Below are 20,224 nucleotides of genomic sequence, written 5' to 3' on the forward strand. Positions count from 1 at the left end.
CCTTGTAATAACCAGCATTGGCTGCAGTTTTGAAGGACTGAGTAAACTTGGAATTCTTTCCTCTTGACAGTTATGACAAGCAATACCAAAAATGCTTCAGTTAGGTCTGGGCTAAAAATATTTTTTGTGTTCTATTGAGATTTTAAATATTGTCTTCACTGCCCTGAAATCATTATTTTGCAGAATAACTGGGCAGCAAGAACATCCTCCTCATCCCAGGAAATCCAGGAGTTTGATAATTAGGCTTTCAAACAACACAGGGGAATTCCAGCTTCAATCACACAATTCATATGACAATCTGACCCTCAACTTCCCTACTCAATAAGGACTTTAATCATAATGCTGGTGTGGGCTGAATTTTTCTGAAGATTTCTTTGGCATAAACGCCACTCTGAACAAATAACGTTATATTATTTGGGCCAGAAAACTGAAGAGTGACTAGTTGTGAATGGCCTATTTTAAGGTAGGGTTGATGAAGTCTCTACATTCTGTGAAAATGAGTTAATTATTTCTGTAAAATAAAAACATGAGTATGGTAACTGGAGAGACAGTCTGCATCAGGGACGTGGATTTATTTTTTCCATTTCCAACCAGAGTGCTCTACCTACTGTATTGCCCTATCAGCTATTTTGGTTTCTCTAGCGATGAATTTGCTATAAAGTGTGCCAAGCTGTAATAAGATCTATTTTGCAAGAGCAGCAATCCTAACGTGCAAATATCAACTTTTGCCTACTTAAAATTCTGTTGTAGTTAAGACTGGATGCAATTTTTTTTAACATTTCCCTCAACACCACTTTAAAGGTGAAAGGGGGTCTGTGCACCTGGTCTGATTACATCTATAGTAACTTCACAGGGAATTCTGCAAACACACATTTTTAGGAAGGACTCATTCATCTTGGGAGTCTCACAAGCAAATGCTCAACCTCAGCAAGCTCCACGGCAGAGATCTCACTTCAGATGCGCAGTTCACACAGCGCAAAGACTGATTCCTTGTCACAAGCTTTTTAGGTAGTCCATGGGAGAGCCTTGCTGGAAGTTGCGGAGCCCAGAAGGGCTCAGGCCCTAAAAAAAAAAAAAAAGGCAAAAAAAAAAGCAGGACCTAAAGAAAAGGGTGTCCCCTTCAGTCCGAGTCAGGAGTGCAGCGGACTGCCTGCGGGCTTCACGGCTCGGCCTCGCCACCCCAACACACAGCACCGTTCCACAGGGCAGCCTCGCTGCCACAGTCACCAGGGATGCCTCGGGGTTGCTGCAGGTAACAGGGCAGGTACCAGCAAGTGACACTGTCCGTGTCCCACCTGCCGCACGCAGCACAGGGCCCGCGCCGAGGCGTTCCCTGGGCAGGCCGCTCCCTGACCCCTCTGCAGGGGCTCGCCCCAGCTACGCTGTGCCTGCTCAGTACCGCACTGTGCGAGCAAATGGAGCCCAGCGGGGCAGAGGAAAGCACACAGTCCGCGCTGTTGTTGCTGGTAGCTGGGCAGCCAACAAGCAGCCCGGCCGGGATGAACGGCCAATGGCGGAGTGGGCGCGTCTACAAGAACGCCGGGCGGCAACAGAGGAGCCCCCGCGGCGGTGCCAAGGCGGGGAAGCGGCGGAGTGGCGGTGCCATGGCGGAGAAAGGGCGGAGCGGCGGCGGTGCCGGCGGCGGTGCCGTGGCGGAGAAGGGGCGGAGTGGCGGTGCTGCCATGGCGGAGAAAGGGCGGAGCGCTGTGCGGAGGCTGCTGGGGCTGCAGGAGCGGCTGCGCCGTGCACAGCAGCCCGCAGAGGTACCCGGTCTGGTGGCCGAGCGTGGCAGCTGCTGGGCTGTTGTGAGAAATAGGTGCTTCTGCTTGGTTTTAGCGGCGCACAAAGAGGAGCGGGGCCTGTCACGCCCTGCTTTGTTGTTCTTGCTGGTCCAAGGAGGACTAAGCTGTTCTGAAACCAGCCCTGTAGGGTGTCGGGGTGCTCAGTAGCTGTGAGGAGTAGCTAAGGGACACCTGAGGCAGGCAGAGATGAGTGGGGAGCGCGATCAGAGCCGGTGCAGAGGCTGCATCGGGTTTTGGAGGGGCAGAGGGGGACACCCCCCGGCTGTGGGGCACAGGGGACCAAGGCGCACAGGAGACGCTCCCGTGCTGTGGGGAAGGGAGGACACCCCCGGGCTGTGGGGCAGAGGGGACACCAAGGCACGCCCCGCTCTCTCTGAGCAGCAGCCGGCACTCCCGAGGAAATGGGAGCACAGTAGCGTGTGCCAAATTGGCCTCAACGTTTTGTGAAATAATAAATTATATTTGACTGAGGATGGTGTATTCGAAACAGTGATGTGGTTTCTGCTTTTTTTTTTTTTTTTTTTTAATTCAATTTTTGGAGGGTCACATTCGCTTTGAAAATACAGGATGCTTTTATCTTTATGGGCTTCAAAGGCATTAAAACTTGATAGAAGTTTGTGGTTGGAGGCAGAGGGCAGCGGTAAAAATGGCATTGTATTTTGTAGTTGATGAGAATCTTAGCTATTAATCATGTCTACAGCGTGTTTTCCAAGTATGTGTGTATACAGATAGAAGAAATACTGGTTTTCATAGCCAATAATGGCTTATCTTCTTGAATTGTGATGTAGACAATATCTGTCTAAAATGCAAATATCTGTGTAGGTGCTTCTTAGAAGTTTTAATATGCAGTTCAATGAGCCTAAGATTTCTTCCTATGCTACAGAAACGATCAGCTATTACAGTGTCTGAATTTGTACTCGGGATTAGTGTTGGTACGCTATTTGAACAAGAGGTAGCAAAGGAAAAGAAAACAATTCTAGAAGTAATAAGTTCTTAAGTAACCTCAAACCAGTAAGTTTCAAAGCATTCTACTAATGTGAAAAATCAGACCAATTCTGGCTAATTTAGATTCATTGAGGGAGAAGATACAATGTTTTTATATGGCATAGCTTCACAGGCGCTGCATAAAATGGAGCTAATGGTGGTGCTGCAGCACTTCTGTCCCTGGTAAAACTGTCTAGTGAAATAGAAGTATTTATGGGTAACAGCCTGAGGAGTGGCAGGGAAAGTGAGAAACTGATAGCTGTAAATTGGCAGTCATGAAAGGTGCTCCTAACAGAAGTTGAATCTAGCAAGAGAAATCATGTGGTTAGTATCTTTAAAGGCAAAAAGCTGAGTTCTAGAAATTTGTGAAAAGAATTGCAAATCAATATCACAGATGTGTATGTAGGCTAGTGTTGTTGTTGTCAAATACTTCTGTTCCATACTGAGAATATTTAGCTTTGGATTTTTTAATATTGCTTAAAAGTTTTTGATAACCACAAAGAACATCAATTGCCTATTTCAAAAGCTTCCTGATGTGTGAGGTTTGATAGGTACCCACTGAGTTTTGAGAGAATTGACAAAGGAAAAACCAGTTATTGAATGATGCTTATGGTTCTAGGGAAAGTATGGAGAAAAAAGTACTGTGCTAGCATTAAAGGTCAGTGAGATGGTCTTCATTGGCATTGATCATACAGGAACGATGCATGAGCTTAAGATTGTCCCTGATGTAGAATTGAAGGGTAGTGCCGTGATCCTTACCGCTCCATGAGATGTTATGTAGATACATTCTGCCAAATCTATCTCAAATTGTATTTGGCTGACACTAATTGTTGTGAATTAGTGTAGGCAAACTTCAAGGCATCTGACTTGCTTCTGTATGGTGCTGATTAGAGCAGCAGTGGCATGGACCTGATAAAACACATGAAACTGATTTCAGCTGTGCTCGCCAAAAATAAGTGCCAGACCTCATAAGGAGACAGTGCTGGGTTGTGGGTTTGTGGTGGTTTTTGGGGGGTAGGAGAGTGATTATGCATCTCTTTGTGACGTGATGCTGCTGAAACTTACTTAATTTAGAAGACAACAAACATTGTAGGGAAATGCTACCCATACTGAAGTCATTTGTATGAAATGAAGTGAATCCCTTCTAGAAACCAAATTTGATCATGTGGTAGGCTACATTCATTTGAGCAACACATGTTTTACCATGGCTCAGTGGAAAGTCACAGCTAGGAGCTATGAATGTAGGTCATTCAGCATAGGAGACTGTATTTTGGAAAGCATTGACTCAGAAAATGATTTGGAGCTCTGATGTATTACCAGTTGAGCATGAAATTGCAGCAGAGTGCAGTGGCTTATGGGGTAAATGCTATCTTTGGGTAGCTTAGCAGGGTTATGTTATTATTGCTATATAGCATTAGAGGGACAATTACAGGAATATTATGTCCTGTTCTGAGGACTGTTTTTAAAAACATCACTGGCCTAGCTGGAAAGATTATAAGATAGCCAGAGAATGGCTGTAGCTCTGGCTAGCATAACTTAATGAAACTAAAGAGCCAAGGTAAAGTGTGTGATTAGTATTTACATTTATTTCTGCATTGTGTAAGATGATTGGAAGAAAGCTTCTTTAGTTAATTAACAGATCGTTAGATTTAGTAGCTAAACACAAAACTAAGAAATTGTTTTAGGTGAACAGCTGTGCTTGCCTTGAGAGGGTATTTGTTCAGGATTTTTTTTGGTTAGCTGAGGGCATAGGGATTATCTGCTTGGGACAGAGTTGGGTTTTTCTAAGGTGTTTTCCTCAAAGTCCAGGTAGTCTTTCAGATGAGTTGTCTAGCTCAGCCAGAAGTTAGTGACATGATGGAATTTCACAGGCTTTGTTATAGAAGAGAATAAGCTAAAGAATCATATGGATCTCTGTGAAAGGGAAATGCAGCTATTGAGTGAAGAGAGAGAAAACAGGAGTTACAATAGAGAAATGTAATCAGTCAGGACAGATGGTCTGGGAACCTGTTAGTGGGTGCCATCCTTCCTGAGGTTCCAGTCTCAGAGAGGAAAATAAGAGGAGACTACAGCACTTGGAGGAAGGATGGTGGAGCAACACTGGTGTAGTGGGAAAGACCAAACCCAGTGCACCTGGCAGCTGTTGTTACCACTCTGCTTTCAGTTTTGGCTCTGGAAAATTTTGTTTGCTTACATGCTTCTTTGCCATTGCTTATTACCATTGATCTCTGCTTTCCAAATTCCAGCCTGCTTTCCCTTCTTCCCTGCATCTTTGCTTGCTTTTGTTCCTCCTGTCATCTTTGCTTTTGTCTCACACCACGATGTGGATGCCAGCTCTCAGTTTGTCCACGAGGTTCTGCCTGTTTATATTGCATGAAGACCTAGGTCTTGGTTTTTCTTGGAATGTATTTTATGGGAAAAAAACCTGTCCTATAGGGTTTTGATTGTTCTTTATAAATCAGTATTTAGGAATTATGTAGACTAGTTTAGGAATTGTATATGAAGATAAATTTTCTTCAAAATTTTTCTATGAAGTTTACAATCTCTTTTAAAGTAGATAGTTTTTCCACGAGGATATAGCTGATAGTGATATGTGAGGTAAAACAGTCTGAAAACCAGTGGAGGTTTACATATGTATGTGTGTATATGGAAGCTCTTCCCTGAAGAAATTGCTAGAGCCAGTCCAGTGAGATGAGGGCCAAATAGGCCACAAATGTTGTGGTGAAAGAAATTGTTAGAGACAGATCCCTTGATAGTCAGTCTTTATTTTGTTTTTGAAGGCCTGCTCAGAACAGACTTCATCATTTTGCCTTATTTTATGCAATAATTATAATGGCATACTATATATAGGTATTAGGACAACAAAGTTGGTGTTTCTAGCAAGCTCTGGTTTTGGTGACAGACTTTTCTGTATCTTGTGGATCACAGTATACCTTTGCCCAAAGCCCAATATATAGTACTGGAGCTTTGTATTTGTGCTTTGTCTTTGGTAGAGAAATCACAGATCTCTAGCAAATAGGATAAACACAAAGTTTCTCTGCTGCTACAGATGCTTGCCACAAATTACATTTGCTTATTTTCTGATCGTTTCTGTAAGTAAGTTTGGTTCTACATCCCAAGAACTTGGGGATGTGTGATTTCTACTGGCAGGCTGGATGCAGCCATTTACTTTGTCCAGGTACAGAACAGAGTCTTGTACTAGTCCTGCACGTGCAGAGCTGCTGATTGCCCTGCAGCCTGAGTGGTTGGTATCACTTCTAAAAACCTTATCAGTGTGTCTGGTCCATTTTTTCTATTTTTCAAAATGAAACAGTGTTTTTTGTCTTAGTTTTCCAAATGTGATACACATTTCAAATAACCAAAATGAGCGATGTGGTCTGTAGTTTAGAAGACTTTGAAAGTTTTGTTTTTCATTAAAATGTGTTGACTGCTTTTGAACATGCTTGTCATCTAGGTACTTTTGTAATTTAGCCTGTTGGTTTGAAGTTGTATGAATAGTAATTGCCTGCTTCCTGAATTTTTTCTTCTGAAATAAACTTGGCTTTATGAGTTAACTTAATCCAAAATCCATCAAGAGAAACTATTTGAAACCCTAATTCTCTGTATTTTGATGAAAACATCCCTTAGTATTCCTCCACAAATAGGTTTGTCTCTGGCAAAGTAAATGGGATTTATTCCCAGTGGTTTGCATTGCTTGATTTTCTAGACATGTTAAATATCCCAATATAACATGTCAGCAGTGGGCTACTTCCTTTTTCATTGCAAAATAGATTTTATCAATGAGGATATAATTTTTTTAATTAAATAAAAGTGAACTAACTTGACACTGATCATCTCAAGCATTAAAAACTATGTCAACATTGTGAGCAATTACAATTTTTCTTGGGGATTGCCTTATTTAAGGCAATATATAAGCAGAACTTCGTATGGCTTTTGTGCTGGTTCTGAAATCTTGGTGAGGAAGCTTTTTTTAAAATTAATTATTTTATTTAATTTATTTTTAGGTGTCCTGCCATTTTGTAGCTAGCTGAACTTTTTGGGAGAGATTTTATTTGTTGCCTCTGGTCCTAGCTGTATGTTTTACCTTGTCTCGCAATTTCCCAGGCTGTGAAGCATTTCTGCTGTGCTTGTTTAGACCCAGAAGCACTGTTTCAGGGTGGAAGATTTACAGAAGAGCTGCATGCCAGGCATGTAGTTAGGTCCCACTGAACACAATGAAGATCAGTGTCAAGTGTGGGATTCCACTACTCAAATGCATTGTAGGAGCAATGAGACTTGCAGCAACAGTAGAGCAATATATCTCTGGAGTGCAACTTGTAAATTGTTTCTTTGAGCTTGCTATTCATTTTTAGTACCTCTTCCACCTCCTGCAATGCCTCTTCAGAAACAGTATCTAATATAATAAATGACAGTTCATCAGTTATTTAAATTAATATAGCTGCTTTTGTTGCCAGAAGATTTCTGGGTAGTGTGTTTTGTGTTCCTGCTGTTACTCTGAGAAGTGTCAATGATCTGAAACACTTGACTAGTATTTCAGGCTTTGTGAAAGCCCTCTGAAATGCTGCTATTTCAGTTGTGCATTAATTCTGTCATCTCTGTAGCATAGCTTCATGTGTGTGGTTTGCAGTGTTTTAGTGGCCACACTAAATTGGGGAATGCCATTCTTAAACAATCACAGAAAGATAAGACAAATTTGCTGTGTATGGTTAGCTGCAAGACTCTGGGGTGCTGTATGCTACCCATTGCCAAATAAATTGGGTTATACTGCTGTCAAAATTTATACTCGGCTCATAAATGTGACTTATTTGTTATTAAAACACTTCTCATAGAAAGATGAGCATTTTGAATGTGAAAAAAACTTTCCTGCTTTTATGGAAGTGTTGAGTTTGCTAACAGGTGTAAGCTTTGACAGTGGAAAAGAAAACAGTTGTTCTAGCTCGAGCTTGTTTTGTTAAAATTCAAATTGCGGTTATATTTTCAAAACCTTATTTTGTGCAGTCTGGGCTTGCACCAGCTCTGTGGTCCTTTCTTGGCCTGGATTGATGGAGTAGTGCTGCTGACTGAGAGGCTTGCTGGTTTTTGCTTGGTGGCTTTGCACAATGCAGCGTTTGTACTGGCTCTGTGGCAAACGAGGGCCACTGCCACAGCATGAGTAGGCATATATATGTAGCCTCTACTACTGTGCTACTGATATTTACTGTAATCTCTGTGGCAGTAATTTCAAACTACTTACTGGATTTTCTGTTGTTACTGAAATTGAGGGGTTGGCAGGACTGTACTGGTTCACAGCACTGACTGCAAACACTGCTTGATGTGCAGTAAAGGAGTGCTCATGTTTTCCAAGAGTTACTGGATGTTCCTTCTAACACTGTTGTGTATTTTTGGATTAAATATGTGAATGAGGATGAGAAGAACAGAATAAGATTTCCAAGTATTTGTTTAAAACAATAAATCTGATGTTTCCTTCCAGATTATAAAAACACTTAAGGTATTACAAGGTTTGGATTTATCACTGGATATTTTACTGGTAAGTGATCAGTAATAATACATTACACTCTTCTATAGTGAATTACTATGTAAATGCCAAGAGTGTGCATTTGTAGAAGTGGTGAACATGTTTCATTTTACAATTTTAAATTTATATCCTGTTTGGTTAGATTAATTTCCCAGAAGCTGGTCATCCAGTTTGATGAATGCAGTATTATGTCAACAGTGATAGAACTGAGCACATAGAGGACACTTTGCTAATCAGGATGGCTTCTTTTCAGTGTAAAACTGCCTTTAATCAATGCTTAAAGCAAATACAGGTGAACCATTCTTTAAGCCAGTTGTCTAACTCTCCCATCTTTCATTAGCAGCTCAAAGGTAGTTTCTTGCATTTAAAGAGGAGGAATCCCCAGTAATGATTCTATCCTCATCCAAGCTGCATCCTGTCAAATTCTATATTAGATATTCTCACACTGGTCGGTGAAGCTTCTAGCTATTATAAGCAATGTGTCTGTGTTTTGAAAAGAAGAAAAATGTTGGTTTTGTGAGAGTTGAATTCTTTGAAGAGCAAGAGGAAAAATATAGTTGCCAAGATATTTGCATGGTCTATTCAGGTAAAGGCATTTGTCTGCCTAGGCACAGGCAGACTTCTACTGAAATGAAGCAATATTTATTTTGTTTTCCAATAAAAATACATAATGTCACATTGCAATTAGTGCTTTAAAATGACAAAGGGTTTCTGCAGATGATTCATGTTCCCAGAATTTTTGCATGCTTTATAATGAGACAGACTTTGATGGAAGTCAAATAGAGGAAAGTGATGTCTTACAGCAGAGGGCTCCACATATTTTAATGCATTTGAAGAACATAAATAGCTTTATGAAGTAGTCCCACCAGATTTCTTCCATCTGTTTGCAATGACAAACTTACCAAATCAGGTTGCTCAAATTATATACAAGCTAAATATACTTGAAGTGAATTTAAGGAAGCCCTTTCTGGAGGAGGAGCTGATTATGTGGGAGTAACATGTATAGCTCAGACTTGGCAGGAGTATAGCTGTTAGCAAGAGCATTCACAGGTTGCAGTGAACCTACTCAATTCCATATTTTGCCTCATCTTAAAAGTGAGGCCTTGTGAATCAGATATTTACTGATAATACATTATTAAAATCACCTGTGATTCTACAAATGCTCGAAGTCTGCAAGATATTTTTGCTTAAAGAAACACACTACAATGAGACTTGAAGACACAATGGTACTGTGAAAAGAACTCTGCTGCTCTGACCCCTCAACCCTGTACTGCTTGTTGAGATGTATTTTATATTACACCATGCCCAACATATATGCTTTCTAATATGCTCAAGTGTACTTCATAAGCCTAAAGGAAATTTGAATTGATGCATGTTCTAGGCTTAAGCATTTGAGAGAAGTGAAATTCCTGAAATATGTACCTTTAATGGAGGAAAATTACTTATCTCAGTTTTATGAATTAAACCTTCATTTTGTTCCCCATATTTAGTTATAAATAACTACTTCCTTAATTTGTTTGCTGTATAAAGAGGGCATTTATTCTTCAGCTGCCATAGGACTGCTCTGAATATGAGGCTAATACTGTTTGTAGCAGTTGTAGAGGAGATTTTATTTGGGAGGAGAGTGTGATTTATTCTGCCCATCTTTCTTGCACTATCTTCAACAGGAAACTGGCATGGACAAAACAGTTAAAAGTTTTAGGGAACATGCCACTGCTGGGAATGTAGCTAAAAGTCTGTTAAAACAGTGGGAAAAGCTTATTTCTCCAGAAAGTAAAAGGTAGGTGTAAACTTTTTTCTTTGAATTTAATTATATTGTAGTGTAATTTGAAAATACAGATTAGAAACTTAGGAAGGTGTTTGGAATGACACAGGTATGTTGAATGTGGTGGTGGTTGAATTGGAATGTGACTTGAGAGAATGCAGCTGTAAAATATGAGGAAAACAATCAAACCATTATTGGTCAACTAGCCAGTTGGTACTCTGACTTCAGCTGGTTTTTGTGACTGGCACAAGTTCTTAGGTCCCAGCTGGTGCTAACAGGACTAAACCTGATGGGCACTGCTCTGCACTTGAGGAAGTTGGGAAACTTGCTCTTTCTTCCCACAGGTGGTGGTTAAATAAGGCAGCTCTCCAGTGATGTGGTTGTATAGAGGTTTTACTTGTAATGTTCTTGTGGACTGAGAGGGCCTTCCAACACTGGAGGAGGCACAGTGAAGCGATGCAGTTTCTTCTGAGACTGAAACAGCCACCACCACTGCCATGGCCAGGCCTGCTCTGCTTTAGGTGTTTCATGGAGTTCCAACAGTTCCAAACAGTTGAGCTGAGAAAGCCAAGGGAATAGTTTGACTAAAAAGTGCGTTTTAAATCTGAAAATGTTCAAATGACAGTGAAGTAAAATACTAGAACCTGTGATAAGCAAATCATAAAGGCTGACCTGTTAATCTGTTTCACCTACAGAACATGTAAATTTTTCTGACTCCTAGTTATTTCAAGCACCATGTCTTTGTTATAAAGCACGCAGGGAAGCTTTGTGAAAAGTGGTATCCAGCATGTTAAAAGCAGATAGTACTGCCAGGTTTATGTCCTACTCCCCACTTGTTTTGCTATCAATTATTGTTTCAATATTTAGCAGTGCTGGACCCAGGAGCTCTGTGATTCTGTACTGATAAAGGAAGAGTAAGAACACAGTGCAGAACTAAGTTCTGGGTTTTGGGAAACTATGACACATGGTGTGATTTTTATGCTTTTAGTTTTACTAATATCGGAAAACCAGATGTTTAAGAATTTAGCATCAACTACAGAATGGGATGTAATTTTTTTATTGTTGCAGTGATCACAGGGGAAGAAAAAATAATGGAAAAGAAAAACATGAGATGAAATCTTCTGTTTCCCAGGAGATTAAGCCTTCAGAGAAGCCTGGAACATCTCTCCCAGCCTTTACAAGTTCCAGCAGTGCTCCCATTAGTACAAAGCTGAATAAGGAGCATATTTGTAATGAAAAGACCCATCAAAGTACAAATTCTGAGTCTCCAAAAGAATGTGATAATAAAGTATGTAGCAGCAGTGGTTCTAAGCATGCTTCCCAGGGTACCAATTCTCAGGCTAAAGAAAGTGAGTTCAAAGGGAGCACCTCCACAGAGACAAAGAAAATTTCAAAAAAGCAGCATTCCTCTGCAGCCAATGAAGGCTTATTGTGCCTGAAAGAAAATCCTAGTAAGGATGCTTCCAAACAGGGAAATCCTAAACGTGTGAAGAAACCAAAACAAAATCTTGTCATGAAAGACCAAGCCAAATCATCTGGTGATGAGGAATTTGAACCCCCTACTATGTCTTTTGAGTCTTATCTTACTTACGATGAGGTTACCAACAAAAGAAAGAGAAAAGCTTGTTCTACAGGTGCACGGCCAAAAAAGTGCAGTAAAGAGAACAGCTCATTACTACAAAAGACTTCAAAACTTTCTCAGGCAAAAGAGGGAGTTGAAGATGTAAAAAAATGTGAGAGTGATCAATCAGAAACTCCAAGTAAAAAGGTAAATCACTACAGGGTTGAGATAAAAGCAGATAAATGGCAGACAAACAAGTGCTTTAGACTTTCATTTCACTGAAATTTATCTGTGTTTTTTTTAAGGAACAGATTGCATGACCCTGATGTATCAGCTGCATTGCAATTGCCAGTAATGGCAATAATGGGTAGAAAAGAGACACAGTTTTAAATTTAATTACTTGTATTTTTAGCATTGTTTCCAATATTACTATGGTATTTGATCCTTACCAACTAATCTGCATTTGACTTGCAAAGTGCAAAGGGAGTTACCTTTGGAAAGATGTCCACCTTTTTCTTTCTTGACCATCCTGGTTAGTGGCTGCTGCAGCTCTTTTTGTATAGAACAGTCCTTTTGTCAGATGCTATGGTTCTTTAATAGTGAATGTTAATGTTTGCAGTGGAACTGAACATTCTTTAAATGCATTACTGCATATAAAACTATATCATACATATAATACTCTGAGCTGTCCTAGTGTCTTGAAATGCAAAAAGCTTAAGTAACTCCTCTGCGGAAATATGTATGCAAAAAAATGTTTTAATTAGACCTTTTAAATGGAGACCTTTTGTGCACTGAAAATTAGGGTTATCTTCAGACTTATATCTTCACTGTGATGTGAAAGCTTTAGGCTTTTTTTATGGAAGATCTGCAATCTGAATGTGGGATGTTCTGTCCCAGATGGGAAAATATTAATGTAGAGGCTTATATATACTCAGATATTCAAGCAGTTGTGAAAAGTTACTATAGATACTTAAATGAAGTGCAGGGAATGCAAATTTTGGGCTGTAAGTGCCTGACTTGCAATTGGAGGATGCCCGAGATGCAATTTAGTTGTTGATGCATTTGTAGGGATGCTGATCCATTTGTAGGGACCCATACTTAACATGCTGCTGCATCTGTAAGTCCCTTTTTTGGGAGTTAGCTGTGAATGTTTTAGGCTGAATGGCTTACTGAGTGTGGTCTAGGAGACTTGATAGGACTAGGTGTAAAGCTGTTTCTTGTCTTTTAGAATTATGCCTTTTTCATCTTGCAGTTTTGCCTCATTTGCTGCATGTCTCAGTAGAGATTTATCTGAAAGCTCGTTAGCTCTGCATACCTACTCTGTTCTTTAATCTTTGTGTGCTGATTGCAGATGTCCCAGTAAGTTCCTTTTGTGGTATAGTCTTGGTTAGTGGGGTATGAAAGGATATACTGCAAAGTAATCCTGTGAATAAATGTTAGTGTAGAAAAGCAAGAATTCTAGTTATCCTAGTTAGTCTTGGGATTTGCATACATGTTTGGGGGTTTATTGTAGCTTGTTTTAAGCCTGGTTAACCCCAAATTTGTAATATTGAAGCAATCATTCCTTAACTGTGCACAGACCAAAGTGGCATCCCTCCAAGAGCTTCTTAATACTCCACTACCTAAAACTCTGCCAGGCATCTCAGAATCATCTCCCCCATATGCTGCAGACTTTACAGGTAAGTAATGCACAAGACTGATAAATGGGAAATAGTGCAGATGTTTATAGCTCTGCATAGAAATGTTTTATCCCCTTTTCCAATAAACTGTATTAGCTCATCAGTCCGTGGCAGAGAAGGGCCTCACTTCCTCATCTGTAGAAACTCTGTTGAAGCTGAAGGGAGTTACAAGGCCTTCCTTCTAATGGCTTACTGAGGAAAGTTACAACAGACTTAGAGAAGGCAGAAACCAAGTGGCTCTTCTACAGTCTCCATTTATCTTTACTCATGTCTATACTTAGAGCAGGCAAAGCTGTAGCAGAAATGATCTTAGGTAAAACAAATCTATGAGGCACTAGGTCCAGCTTTGGCATAGGAACCATTAGTATCATTATAGGTAGGTGACATAAAGTTCCAGTGGTTCCCCTAGCAGCTCGTCTCATGTGGCTTCCTACTACTAGGATCTTGAAACATTGCTGCTGCTACTGAAGCTTCTGGCTTCTCTAAGATAAATCAGGAGGATTAGTAAAGTTCTGTGGATGGGTAACAGAGCAATTGAGATGTGAATACAGCTCATGTAGACTGGAGATAAATAATGCAGGGCTGGTTTGAGTTGGTGCAGCTCACTTGCACTGTACATCTTGGAATTAAGATGATGGTGAATAGACTTCTGCAATTTACAATACATGCAAGGGTCCCATGCTGTCATGCAGTAACTTTGTATTAAGAAAATAGTTTGTATATGTAAGTAAAAGTCATTTATGTTTATCTCAGAGCTGAATGTTTAAAGCCTGGTGAAATCTGCCTGATGTTTTGCTTGCAGCATTCACAGTACCTGCTGTAGAAGCACCCCAGCAAGTCAATGAGATAGTTCAATTCACAGGGCAGAGACTGAACTCCAAAATGCAGGTTTACTCTGGCTCCAAGGCAGTCTGCCTTTCAAAGATGCTTACACTGTATGAGCAGTGTGTCCGCATGCTTCACAACAATATTGAGTGTGAGTACCTCAGGGGATTTGTAGCACTTGTGACTCTAAGGGTATGAGATTTTTATTTCTCCATGCCAACTACTGGCCTACTGAAATATATTGTCCCTCCCTACAAATGGTGACTTGGAGTAGGATGAAAAGCACTTGCAGAAATGGATTGATGACTGTGCTTTGTTTTGCAAGCTTACAATTTATAAAGATCAAAGTCTACTTATATATTTATAATGTCTTATAAATGATAAACTAAAAATTCTGCCCCTCCACCCCCATGGTTGTTGTGATTAAGACATTCTTCATTGCATAGGCAGAGGAGGAAATTATGTATATCAGTAAAGATGGGGCAATTACTATTCAAAGATGCTTTATCCATCCTCAAGTATAACTGCTAGTCAGTATGGAACTGCTGATTTACAAATATTTTCATAGCCTGGCATAGGATGTTGTGTTAGTGCTTGCTAAAATTAACTTGTATTTTTTTTTAGCTGAATGGTGTTACCCACTGAGTAAAATAAGTGAGATACTGAAAGTACTGTCCTCTTTTGTAGTGCTACAAGAAGCAGGAGGTGTGCCCTTTGAAATTCTTGAGCCTGTGCTAACACGTTGCACACCAGAGCAGTTGTTTCGAGTAGAGAAATGTAATCTGGTAAATTCTGCCTTGTTAAATTTGGGAAACTACAAAGTTCCCTAACCCCATGGGCTGCACTGGTTTTCTATCTTGTGCGCTAATTTATTTGAATTCAGCTGTCATTATTAAGTTCCCCTTTCTCAAGTTTAAAACATTCAGGAGAATTACTACTGATGACTAAGTGAAAGACAGTGTGTATACAAGAGTGTTTCTGATAGTAAGAAAGAAAAAAGATGACCATAGTATTTACCAATGAAATAGCTGGGAAAGTCAGAACCAACAGTGTTCAAGTTACAAAATATTAAGCCTGCAACACATATCAGTCAGGAAGTAGCTGCTGTGAGATTGCATGTATGTGGTAGATTTGTCTGTACTGTCAGGACCTGAGCTCCATGATGCACTTGGACATTGATGTTCTGAGCGCACAGTCCTTTGTAGGGCACGTTAGCCTTTCCTCTGTGTGCCTCAAGTTGAGAGCTGGAGTGGCCTGAGCCTGTGCTACAGACACAAGTCTGGCCTGTAACTGTGCTCACTGACTCCAGCTCTGCTGCTTCAAGCTGTGTCATTTCCAGGCTGCAGTCAGTGTCCCTGCATGGTATTGCCACGGTGTGGGTACCTGGGTCAGCACGTGTGGTGGGATTTGCTCTGCACCTTCTTCCACCAAAGGTTTGGGTTGTGTCTATAGGCTCAGAGAATAGGTACTCTTGAAAATGTTATTTTTAAATCTCTGATTTAAGATGTCTGTGCTTTAAATTAGATGTTTATAAAAGAGACTGACCACTTGTGGAAGAAACACTGCCAAAGAGACTTTAAAAATGAGAGCCTTCTGCAATATGAGTCTTGGCGTGAAATGTACTGGAGACTGTTTAATCAGAGAGAAGAAAAACTGAAGATACTTACAAAAACTATTCTTTCAGCTCAGTCTGAGAAACCAAAAGGTAAAATCTCTGATTAGCTCTTCCACTTACAAAACCCCTTGACAATATGTTTGGTTTAGTGATTTCTTTGCAGTGAGTACTAATGCTGTACTTCCAGGAGAAATCATCAAGAACAAACACTGTTACACTTAAAATGCAATTTGCTTAAAAATAAACAGATGCATTAATACAATACATTGGTGTATCCTGAAAATATTATGCATTAGAAAAATCTTACCTTACTGGTTGGACTAAGGATTCTAAGCTGCAATGCAAAGAGTTTTGGACATTAAGGAAGTGAAAAGTCATGTATCCTCTGCTCCTTGCTTCTATATTAGGCAGGCAAGTAAAAATGGCTTATGTGATTGGGGCAGCAAAACCACCCAGGAACATTTGCCGACAGCATGAAATCCATGGTGCAGCAGGACCTGTCATCCAGCTTCATCCCACAGGGAAGTGCAAGTAAGTGCTATGTACTATGCTTTTGTGTCTTTCAGTTCAAAATTATACTTGTAAAATAATTTAAAGTTCTACGTAACTCTATTTACTTTCCTTTTTAAAGTGTCTAGTAGCTAGAAACAAACTTGCCTTTTAAGTCTTGTGTACTCCTTGGCCATGTGTGCATTGTCATTGCACATTTCTCACAAGTGCCAGTGAATTCACTCTCCCAGCTGGAGTGTAAGTGGACGCTGTTTCTTTTCTCCAGATTGCACTAAAGCTGCTTGGCATCCTAGGGCAATTCCATTGTTGATGTTTTGGGTCTATTAACCTGCCTAGTAGCCTCACGTGTTCTCCTGCTTTGATAAAATCCCAGTCAGCTGCCTGGTGTGATACAGCTGACCAGAATGAACCTTGGGAACTTTAATACTTTTTTTTCCCCTGTGAATTTCAGAAGCTGAGTCAAACAAACTTGCTGCTCAAGGTGGTTGTAAGTATGGGTTAGGAACGGCAGCCTGGATGCAAGAATTTTCTTAAACTCAGCTTTTATACCAGATAAATTTTCATAACTGTGCCTTCAGCTGGTGAGATTTGGAAGGTTCTTTCCATATTGTTGCTATTTCCATCGAAAAGATAGTCCTTCACCAAGGCAGTAGCTTATGGCACTTTGAGTTTTACTTTTGCTTTCAGCTGCTCTGTGGGAGGTTGATTCTGTATTGTGACAGACCTGCCTTTCCAGTTTGTGCTTCAAGTACAGTAGCATACAAGTACATATGTCCTTTGTGCTCCAGTAATCTCTGGACCAGTAGCTGAATGATGTAGACCAAGCCTTGCATGATTTTTTTCTCAGACATGAAAGAAGTTCTAAGAAAGTCATTGGTTTGCCTTCTGGAGGACCAAAGGGTTTGTTTAGGCACAATAATTTAAACAATGAGTTCAACTTCACTGCTTTGACCTGTTGGTTTTTTAAGCTGCAGAATTTGTATAGCTGAAATTCTCACTTGAGAAGCTGGTCTTGCAGGAGCCAAACAATCCTGCTAAGGGTTTGTGTGCAGACATGCAGCTCCTTAGCAGGCTGCTATTCCCACTCAGGGTGCAGTGGTGCTGAGTGCTGGCAGAATGCTCAGTGTCTGGCTCTGAGGAGCACAGGGCTGGCCATGCTGGGTGACATTGTGCTGACACTTAAATGCTGTGTTGGGTTAATGGTCTTTAGCAGGAGGCACCAGCTCTGTGTATGGATCTGCCTCAGTCCTTTTCTTGCTGATTGAGGATTCCAACATGATGTTTAGTTAGTTACTGTACCTTTTGCTAGTCAGGTACAGAAGTTTTGTTTTTAAACATTTGCCCTCATTTTCTGTCAATGAGTCAGTTACAAGTTCAGCTGTGTTCAAAGAGGAAAATAAACACAAGGTTTATTTTGTGCAAACTAGAGCACAGGGCATTATGAATCACAGTGGTATTGCTGGCCATTTTGGTTTGTCACAGACGCTGATTATTTGACTTTAAAGACTAATAGGAGACATGAAATCTTATAAATGTAATATTTGTTCAACAATTAAAATGGAAAAGATGGTCATCTGTAATCCCTTCTAACCTGAATTATCCTATGACTTTGAAATGTATAAAGTCTCTTAAATGTACCCAATCAGGCTGTTGGTTTTGATTTTTTTTTCAAAATGAGCCAGAGCAAATAGCAGCTTGATATTAAATGCTAACTTTTTTCTTAATTTGCTTGTTTTAAAAGAACAGGGATTCCAGAAATGAGAGACAGAAATAACACATTATCAAATCTGATATATGCTGGCACTAGTAGAAGTTCTAGCTCAGGTGTCATGATTCAAGATGGAAAGAAGCCTACCAAAAGTAAGTGGCATTTCCTAACATGATCAATTTACTTGTTTTAACCTTCTGCCTAATTTTAAGTTGCTCATAGCTGTAATCCTAACTGGTCTCTTTGTTTTGTTGTTATTGAAGAAATAGCACCAATCATGAAGAAAACATTGAAAGCACTGAGGAGTAGAGTTGGACAATGATAAAATGAGGCTGTGTATTTGAAGTTTATTTGATGTGACTGTATGTATATTATGCTACAGTGAATGAAAGTAATGTCCATGTAAGCACTGTTCAATTTGCTTTAGTTAAAATAGTTCTGAAAAATTGCGTGGGTGAATAATAAGCAATAAATACTGAAACCTCAGAGTCCTTTCATACTGCTGCATTCTTACTTGATTTGGAATAGGGTCAGTACACACTAATGACAAATCAGTTTATATGAACCCTTATAGGTGATGTATTTATGAGCTTAAGCTGGTGAAGAGTCTGGGGCACAAGTTTTTGTAAGAATGGCTGAGGGAAGGGGGGTGGTTTAGTGTGGAGAAAAGCAGGCTGAGGGGAAGACCTTATTGTTCTCTATGGGTACCTGAAAGGAGGTAGTTCATGGGTTTATCTCTCCTCCCAAGTTACAGGACAAGATAAAATGGCCTCACATTGCACAAGTGAACGTTTAGATTGAATATTAGGAAAAATTTCACTGAAAGGGTTGTCATCATTGGAACAGGCTGCCCAGGGAAGTGGCTGTGTTGTCATTCCTAGAGATATTTAAAAGATGTGTTGATGTGGCATTTGAGGATCAGAGTGCTGGATTAACAGTTGGACATTGAGGTCTTTTCCAACCCAAACAACTCTGTGATTCTATGATTGTATGTAAGTGTGGAGATGAAAGAAAACGTGGACTATACTCTGATCTGCTACTCTCAGTCTGTCATGAAGAGGCCTAGCTCAAAACCTCACAGCCAGTTGTCTTAAAGTAAGGAAGCTATTTGGTCGTGCATGGCTGTCCTTTCAAGAGTTAGGGACTGCTGCAGTTTGGGGTTGGTCTATGAATGGGGTTTTTTTAAGAAATGAGATTTCTTTGTAGTTTCTTTTTCTAAACCAATTCATTTGCCTGAATTGTAAGCCTGACTTTGCCTTGAAGGCATGCCTTAGAAATCGAGGAGCTCTATCAATTGCACTTAGTTGTTGCAAATAGGTCTTAATACTTCCTTTGTACTTCTATGGGATTTGGCAGTTTAGAACTCCTCATGAAGCACAGGGTAAGGTTGTCATGAAACCTTTGAGTTGATGTCTCTTACTCAAAACACCTTATGTGTGAATTTCCTCATCCTGTATGTTAGGTATTGCAGGTAGATTACAAAAATACTGCTACTAAAAATGGCTTTTACAGCCATTAACTTAGTCACCCATACATAACAGCTTCTGTAAATGCCCTGTTTATACAGGGGTTTGTTTACACAGGTGTGCTGTTGTGTTGTGGGTTTTTTTCTATGTGTTACAGTGGCACTAAAAAGAATGGAAGTTGAAAACATGCATGTTGAACTGGAAATGCTGGGGGAAGCTTTTGCTGTTTCTGGAATCAAAACAAGCATTAACTAGTAGGAGAGGTAATGCAGCATCTGTCATACATACCTGAACAGTTCACCCCAGAAGCATTCTTTACAACACTTAAATCTGGCTGAATGACCAATATACTGCTCTTTGTTGCTGATCAGTTGGTGGCAGAAGCTAAACTCAGCTGAAGGTTTCTATCAAGCGTGGTATCCTTTTGTGTAAGAAAAGACAAAGTCATTGTTTTGGCTCTGGCATTTGAGAACACAGATCTAGCCATCCAGAACAGATATAGATGACGGGAATATCCACTTTGGAGTCTGAAGGATAAATAGTTGTTTTAACTAATAGAATTACATTGTTGATGGGCAATAACTTTTCCTATCCTTGACAATGGTAGCAGGGTTATGTGGAGGACAAATTTTACTTCAAGATTAGGTGGCTTTAATTTTCTCTTCTCATTTTCTCTCACTTCAAAGGCTGTAGATATAGCTCTGGTAAGAGGTGTGCAGAGGGTGCTTGTGGGATCAGATTGTCATCCTGACAATTTCTAATTTAGAAAATACAGTAGACAAGCAAATCTCTTT

The 20,224-nt window shown here is 40.1% G+C and overlaps 1 protein-coding gene across 1 annotated transcript; it reads left to right on the top strand.

Moving 5' to 3' along the window:
• The first annotated feature begins 1,587 nt into the window (after positions 1-1,587).
• On the top strand, positions 1,588-18,431 carry LOC132071477 (elongin-A-like). The gene is made up of 11 exons (XM_059469075.1): positions 1,588-1,763; positions 8,257-8,313; positions 9,969-10,081; positions 11,135-11,834; positions 13,207-13,306; positions 14,109-14,282; positions 14,819-14,916; positions 15,656-15,836; positions 16,154-16,277; positions 17,998-18,116; positions 18,228-18,431. The coding sequence occupies exons 1-11, from the start codon at positions 1,605-1,607 to the stop codon at positions 18,284-18,286; spliced, it is 1,884 nt and encodes a 627-aa protein (XP_059325058.1). The 5' UTR covers positions 1,588-1,604; the 3' UTR covers positions 18,287-18,431.
• The last annotated feature ends 1,793 nt before the right edge of the window (positions 18,432-20,224 follow it).

Source organism: Ammospiza nelsoni, chromosome 3, assembly GCF_027579445.1.
Source record: "Ammospiza nelsoni isolate bAmmNel1 chromosome 3, bAmmNel1.pri, whole genome shotgun sequence".
Taxonomy (NCBI): Eukaryota; Metazoa; Chordata; class Aves; order Passeriformes; family Passerellidae; genus Ammospiza; species Ammospiza nelsoni.

Bases quoted from the DNA above. Each gene is read 5' to 3' on its own strand.
- LOC132071477 (XM_059469075.1), top strand. From the start codon at position 1,605: ATGGCGGAGAAAGGGCGGAGCGGCGGCGGTGCCGGCGGCGGTGCCGTG. The intron at 10,082-11,134 runs GTAGGTGTAAAC...TTATTGTTGCAG, and splicing joins ATTTCTCCAGAAAGTAAAAG to TGATCACAGGGGAAGAAAAA. The intron at 13,307-14,108 runs GTAAGTAATGCA...TTTTGCTTGCAG, and splicing joins ATATGCTGCAGACTTTACAG to CATTCACAGTACCTGCTGTA.